The 7,542-nt window shown below is 55.9% G+C and overlaps 1 protein-coding gene across 1 annotated transcript; it reads left to right on the forward strand.

Annotated features, from left to right (window-relative positions):
* The first annotated feature begins 388 nt into the window (after nt 1-388).
* On the forward strand, nt 389-5,539 carry Irx1 (iroquois homeobox 1). Its single transcript, XM_059276557.1, has 4 exons — nt 389-795; nt 3,824-4,859; nt 5,142-5,214; nt 5,452-5,539. Exons 1-4 carry the CDS (start codon nt 520-522, stop codon nt 5,507-5,509), a joined length of 1,443 nt encoding a protein of 480 aa, XP_059132540.1. The 5' UTR covers nt 389-519; the 3' UTR covers nt 5,510-5,539.
* Nucleotides 5,540-7,542: the final 2,003 nt, after the last annotated feature.

The raw sequence follows: 7,542 nt of genomic DNA on the forward strand, positions 1-7,542 counted from the left end.
TAAACCGGTGTCGACAGGTTGTCAAAAGCCGCGGGGGCTGGTTAGGAAGGAGGCTGCGGCCTCCGGACCCACACCAGCAGCCCGGCCGCGCGCGCCCACCGGAGGAGGAGGTGGCCCGGCGGGCGCGGGGCACCACGTGCTCGCCGTGAGGGGCGGGAGCGGCCAGAGAGGGCGGGCTGGAGGCAGGGAGGGGGCGGGAGGGGAGCCAGGGGCGGGGCCTGTGCTCAAGGGGATGCCAATCAAAGCATCAACTTCAAATTGTGTCTGAGAGCCCCGCCGCCGAGCGGAGGGCGGCCGCCGCAGTCGGCGCGCGATCTCGGATCCGGGCGCAGCCGGGAGCCGGGCGCCGCCAGCCAGCACAGGGCCCAGGAACAGCAACCGGCCCCCGCCCCCCGGGCCCGCCCGAGCGCGCCCGGCCCTCAGCCCGCATCCCCTCCGCGCGGCATCCCTTCAGGTCCCGTCCCGGTCTCGCTGTCCGGGCTGTTAGTGTTGCCCTCCGTCACCGCCGATCCCGCGGACATGTCCTTCCCGCAGCTGGGCTACCCGCAGTACCTAAGCGCCACGGGCCCAGGCGCCTACGGCGGAGAGCGCCCCGGGGTGCTGGCTGCGGCCGCGGCTGCTGCGGCCGCCGCCTCGTCGGGCCGGCCGGGGACTGCGGAGCTGGGAGCAGGCGCGGGAGCGGCCGCAGTTACCTCGGTGCTGGGCATGTACGCCGCGGCGGGACCGTACGCGGGCGCACCCAACTACAGCGCCTTCCTGCCCTATGCCGCCGACCTCAGCCTCTTCTCGCAGATGGTGAGTGCTCCCGCCTCCCGCGCGCCCTCCCGGCCCGCGCTGGCGGGAGATCACCGCGCTCGGGGACAGCCGGAGCGGCTGGCCCAGCGGGGAAACCGAGGACCCGCAGGCAATGTCTGGGAAAGGAGCGGGAAGGGTCCAGCGGAGGGGATCCCGCGGTTGAGGCCTCGTCCCCCTTGGGACTCGGGAGTGCCCAGAGGCCCAAGCAGTGACCCCCGCGCTCTTGGGAGGCTGAAAACCGGAGCCTGAAAAAGGGTCACGCGCTAGTAGAGAGAAGCCTCAGGAGCAGGCCGGAGAAGGCAGCAGGCACCGGAGGTCCGGGGCAAATTCGCCTGGCGCGGCCGGTGAGACTGGGCAGGCCGGCCGGATTCCCGCAGCAGCCAGGGCCGCTTTACCAACCCCTGGCCAGGCGGCGGGATTCGCCTGGGCGATGCTTGAGCTTTCCATTGGGCCCAGAAGACTTTGCTTCTCCCTCTTTGGCAGAGCAGAGACAGTTGCCCTCGACTTTGCCAAAAGGAAGCGGTTAAACCTAGTGGAGTCGGTCAAAAACATCCCAACAAACAATAGACATCAGCAGAGCAGAGGTCTCTTAATGGCGTGTGTAGGAAATCATAGGGATCGGAGATTAAGAAATACTAAGTTGACATAAACTCTGGCTTCCGAAACGGTGTTTGCCTTTACTTTCGTAAGTTGCCAAAGTTTTCGTTTCATTTGAACCGAAAGGAAAGCCCTTCTCTACCCGTGTTACATAAGGTAGAATTAAAGGAGCAATGTCGCAGGGCTTAAAAAATAAATGGTGCCCTCCAATCTCCGGTCCCAGTAGGTGTCAGATGGGGGAGGGGGTGTAAATTTAATTCTCCGCAGGAGCATGGGCCAGTCTGTCCTACCAAACGATCAATTTTCCTTGCTCTGACTGAAAGGTCCGGCTGCTTAAACTTGAGGCCGCTGGTAAATTGCGAGGTAGGCGCGGGAGGCGGCCCCCACGGCCCTGCTATCTTCTGGATAGCGCAATTTCCATGAACCCCGAATTATTATCTCCTCTCCGGATAAACAGACCAGACCAGATTCCCTAGAAGGCTGGCCTCTAACTGTGCAGGAGCAAAGCGGCCGGCGCGTTTTCCCGCAACTTTTCTTGTAGTTTAGAAAGAAAGCCTGTTTCTCAGTGGTCAGGCCAGCCGCCTTTCTGATGCTCCCAACCAGGAAGATCAGACCCCATTTTGTTCGGATAGCCTAGATGCCCCGGGAGCGATGAGAGATTTACAAGGTGCCCTTTCAGAAAGAATTCCCAGTAGAGACGAGTCCAAAATTTCTCCTTTACGATTACAACTAAAATACTTTTGAAAAGCAAGAAGTCTGTTTTACAACGACAAAGCCCCAACGAATTTGGGCCACAGAAGCCTTTTCCGAGCGGCCTCGATCACTAAACTAATTAGTCAAAGAAATATGCTTTTTATAACTTTCTTAGGGCTCCGACTTCTCCTTTGCTAACTTGGCGACTGGATCTTTATTTTAAAAACGGAAGATGAAGGGTTTTGTTGTATTTTGTGTGTGTGTTTTTGTTTTTGGTGTGTGTGTGAGAGCAAGTGTGAGTGTGAGTGTGTGTGTGTGTGTGTGTGTGTGTGTGTGTGTGTTTAACAGAAATTTTGAATACAGATGTGAGCCATTTGGGAATGCTGCCTATGTGCTTGTGGGGGAAGGAGGATCTAGTCCCTTGTGGTGAAGCAGGGAAGGTCCACAGGAGAATATTGTTGTTTAGTTTTGTTTTCTCTTTAAACTAAAGGGACAATAAAATTTGTCCCTTAAGGTGTTTGTGTTACCTCCAGGTCTCCTACCAGGTTCTTGGAAAGTAAGCTTAAATCCAAAGCCTCAGTGGAAGCCTAGCTTTCCAATCTTTTATGATCCGGTATTTGGAACCCAAAAGATAAAATTGTGAGCGAGCGTCTGTCTGGGCAATTTATGGTAATAATGAGGCCTAATGAGGCTGTTAGAAAGATAAAATGTTATTTACCAAAAAACCTGATGGGATAATTTGACTTGCTGTGTTTTACTACTGATGATAAAAAGAATATTGATTGCAAATAAATCATGGCCTCTAAATGCCTGCAAACAGTTTGTGTTTGCTCCGCCGCAGATCAAAGTCAAACTTAAGCGATAGATAAAGTAGTCCGAAGAGGCCCAGGAAACTGAACCGGTTCCCCTGAGCTGCTGCTGCCTGTGGCTGCAGGGCCTGGCGTTAATATTTTACAGGATAAGCTCTCCTTTTGTATTGAAAAAAAAAAAGAAAAAACAACTTTTTGTCACTGTTGCCAAGGATGGCCAGGATTAAAATTTTAAATTACCTGTCACCACTACAGACCTCTAAGTGTGAGTGTACCATTATATGCAGATTAATTTGGGAGGCCAAAGGAGGACTCTGCTTCCATTTTAAATTACTAGGGAATTTATACTGAAAAAAAAAATACCCTGGGTAGTTTATTTTGATTGAGTCCTTCAAGGTAGGAAGGAGGGGCCTTGAGTTTAGGGTGCTTCACTTTGGAGAAACTGTTTCATCGGTCTACGTAAAAGGTTCCCTCTCCAGCTTCTGTAAGCTGAACTTGGAAATCTGAATTTTGTGAAGGGTTAGTGTTGGGGAACCAGGGTCCTAGGAAGATCGGGGTGGAGGGGGGTGGGGGAAGGGATCATGCTGTCTTCTAAAAATCCAGGAATTCTAAAAGTTTTTCTAGAGTTAACCACAGGGGGAAAAAAACTGTTTAGTGGAGATCCAGCGCCCACAACACAATTTAAAGCTCCAGCCCTCCAGATGCCATGGTTCTCCAAAAACAGTGGTGTGTGTGTGTGTGTGTGTGTGTGTGTGTGTGTGTGTGTGTGTGTTCCTTTTCTGAGCCCGGTGAATCAGGTGCCCGAGAGGCCCCCAGGGTCCACAGGAGCCTAGATCTTCTTTTCCTAGCAGCTGGAACTCATCTCTCCTCTCTCTTTTCTCCCTCTATTTCTTTTTTCTCTCTTCTCTCTTGCTCTGCGGTTGCTTCAGGGCTCTCAGTATGAACTCAAGGACAACCCAGGGGTGCACCCAGCCACCTTCGCAGCCCACACGACGCCTGCTTATTATCCCTATGGCCAGTTCCAATACGGAGATCCTGGGCGGCCCAAGAACGCCACGCGCGAGAGCACCAGCACGCTGAAAGCCTGGCTCAACGAGCACCGCAAGAACCCGTACCCCACCAAGGGCGAGAAGATCATGCTGGCCATCATCACCAAGATGACCCTCACGCAGGTCTCCACCTGGTTCGCCAACGCGCGACGCCGCCTCAAGAAGGAGAACAAGGTGACATGGGGGGCGCGCAGCAAGGACCAGGAAGACGGCGCCCTCTTTGGCAGCGACACGGAGGGCGACCCGGAGAAGGCCGAGGACGACGAGGAGATCGACCTGGAGAGCATTGACATCGACCAGATCGACGAGCGTGATGGTGACCAGAGCAACGAAGACGAGGAGGACAAGGCTGAAGTTCCTAGGGCGCGCGCAGCCCCTCCCGCCCTAGCTCGGGACCAGGGCTCGCCGCTGTCGGCCGCCGAGGCACTCAAGTCCCAGGATTCGCCCTTGGGCCTGGCTAAGGAGGTTTCAGAGCCCGGCAGCACGCGCCTGCTGAGTCCTGGCGCCACGGCGGTCGGCCTGCAGGGCGCGCCGAACAGCAAGCCCAAGATCTGGTCGCTGGCTGAGACAGCCACTAGCCCCGACGGCGTGCCTAAGGCGTCTCCACCGCCACCCTCCAGCCACCCCAGCGCGCACGGGCCTCCCAGCGGCGCGCCCCTGCAACACCCGGCTTTTCTGCCCAGCCACGGACTGTACACCTGCCACATAGGCAAGTTTTCCAACTGGACCAACGGCGCGTTCCTCGCACAGGGCTCGCTGCTGAACATGCGCTCTTTCCTGGGCGTTGGCGCGCCCCATGCCGCACCCCACGGCCCACACCTGCCTGCACCACCACCTCCACAGCCGCCTGTCCAGGTTGCCTCCGGGGTGCTCCACGGTGACAAGGCCTCCGCGCGAAGCAGTCCTGCACTTCCAGGTACCGAGCAAAAAAGGTTGCATCCACTTGGTGCCAGACAAGAGACCTAGACATGAGTGTCAGTGGTAGTGGGTAGGGCTGGCTTAATGCAAGGAGCTAGGCCTAGGTCTCTCTGAGGTGCTGAGCTGCACCCCAGGGCTTGTACCAGGGAGGGGTAGGGGCAGACATTGGTTGCAGGAAATGAGCATTAGCGAGGAATGTGGGCATAGGGACCCTTCCAACCGGCTCATCCCACTGCCTATACCCTTCCCCTAACCCTGCGCATCTTCTGTTCCCTCGCAGAGAGAGACCTAGTCCCCAGGTCGGATTCGCCCCCACAGCAGTTAAAGTCGTCCTTCCAGCCCGTACGCGACAAGTGAGTGCTTTTTGCTTTTGTCCTGGGGCGGGACGGAGCAACGCTGGGCGGCAGTGAGGGTCGTGCACTCATAATTGGGTAGCACTACCCATCTAGCCTGCTCCAGTTCTCAGGAGCGGGGAGCCTGACGGGCGGCGGTCTAGCTCCAGCCCCCGCTCGGCCTGAAGAAGCCGGGGCGCGGTGGCGCTTGATCTGTCTACTCATGGCTGGTGTCTTCTTGCTGTGTTTCTCGTGCAGCTCGCTGGCACCGCAGGAGGGAACGCCTCGGATCCTCGCAGCCCTCCCGTCTGCCTGATTAAGGGTCGTCTTTTACTTTTGCGGGGGAGGGGAGGGGGGAGGGGTTGGGGAGGGAGGAGACGAGGGAGGAATTAAGACAAATATTTGAGACTTATATAAAGGACAAACGTGACGGCGGCGTCAGTGATTCTCACACATCGCTCTTTGCAAAAAGGGGCTCATCCCGCCTAAGCGCTTGGGGGGTGGGCAGGCACTGCCTGCCGCTCGGGTTGATTATCCGATTCGGTAAATCTCCCCCACCCCCGTCCCCGTGTTTGTGTCTTCTTTTCTTTGTTTCTTTTTTTTTCTCCCTTTCTGTATATAGCGTGATTTCAGATTGTAAATAGCGCGTCAGCGAACTTGTTTAAATCATATATTTTTGTCTAATAAACTAAATGAAACGATGTCCACGCTGCGGCAGCTGTTTGTCCCTGTGTTCATACGTTCTGGGGGGAGGCAAGGGTGTATGCGATCTTGAAATCCTGGGCAGAGTCCAGGGGCCCATGGTTAAGCCAAAGAGGCTCCTTTGGGAGTAGGGCCTTGGAACAGTGTTTCCACTCAGCAAACCACTGTGTCGGGCATAGTCTTTCCGTGGTGGTGGTGGCTGAATTTGTTCATTTTGCTCCTAGGCCAATTTCTTGTTGGCAGTTTAATTCTTTGCCACGCTTAGACAAGCATTTATCTGGAGCAGCCTTTCTCAGAACGTAAATGGGTTCAATTTTAGGCAGTTTACAAAAACGATGTTTTAAAGTGGATCAAAATGGGGGAAAATGAAGAGAATTTCCAATCATACTCCCAAAGGGGAACTTCGGGCTCGAAATCAATTACTCACTGGTAGTATGAGCAGTGCGTTTTGGCGGAGGGTCGTTTTCTGGGCAGAGCGTGGACGTAATGGAGTATGAAATATTGCTCGCAATGTGTTTATTTACTTGGTTAAATGCAAAGAGGAGAAAAACGGAAGGTTCTTTTTAAGATCCTCATATAGGAGGATAGGGGAGATGGGTTGCGGTTCTGGGTTTCGGGGTTCCCTGCGCTTGTGATTCAAGATGCCGCAAGTGGTTTCAGGAAAAGAGGTGTGCGCGCGAGGGCGGGCCGCGCGGGGTGGGGGAGTTCTGGGGGACAGCGAAGGGCGCTCCTCTAAACCCGGGTAGGACGATCTGCGACCCAGCACCAACTGAAGCCCAGATCAAACAGTTCCCTAGAAGCCGGAACTGGGCTGGAGAAGGTTGGGAGCGAGTGTCCCAACAAAGCGCGGAGGAGGAGCTGCCATCCGGCTCGCTCCGGAGGGAAAGGAGCTTTGGAAACCACAGCCGAGAGTTAGGAGTCCAGCCACTCCAGCTTTGTGGCTTTATGAGCGGGTCGCGTGCATCACCCTCCAGCACCGTGGAAGGCTTTGCCAACCCGGAGCCAGGACTTTTGGAGAGTCTGATGATTGCGGGATTCGTGACGACTGTGCAAGTCAACATTAAAACTGCCGAAGGGGGATGTAAACTGAGGGGAAACAGGCTTGGTGGGGAAAGGCGAAGTCGTGTAGCCCCTCCCCAGCTTGGGCTCAGCTCTTCCCAGCCGCTGGGGACTTGCTCTTCCCAGGCTGTTCAGAGTCGGTGTGTGCTTGGCAGGGCTGAGTAGCGAAGACTGCGTGTCTTTCACCGCTGTTCCTCGCTTGCCTAGAGAACCAACAGGCATCTCCACGCACTGCCGCCGCCGCCACACCACACTCAGGGCATTTCCCCTTTTCTCCTCAATTCTTCCCACCCTTGCCCACCAGCAGGGTGAGGATTGGGCTTCTGGACCTCCAGGCTGGAGAGAGGCTCAGAAACGCTGCCAAGGCAAGTGACTACCGCACGTGGGATCACGCGTCAGTGAGCGGTAGATCATGGGGTGTCAGGGCAGCTGAGGAGCTCCGTAGCCCAGATAGGTGCACCTGGGGGTAGATTCCCTCTGCTAAGCTAGTGGGAGCTCCGAGGCCTGAATGGACAAGCTCGAGGCGCCCTCTATGGTCCAAAAGCAGAATGGGGCCTTGACCCCTGCTGGTGGTGTTTCTAAGGCTCC

The sequence above is a fragment of the Peromyscus eremicus genome, chromosome 11, assembly GCF_949786415.1.
Source record: "Peromyscus eremicus chromosome 11, PerEre_H2_v1, whole genome shotgun sequence".
Classification (NCBI taxonomy): Eukaryota; Metazoa; Chordata; class Mammalia; order Rodentia; family Cricetidae; genus Peromyscus; species Peromyscus eremicus.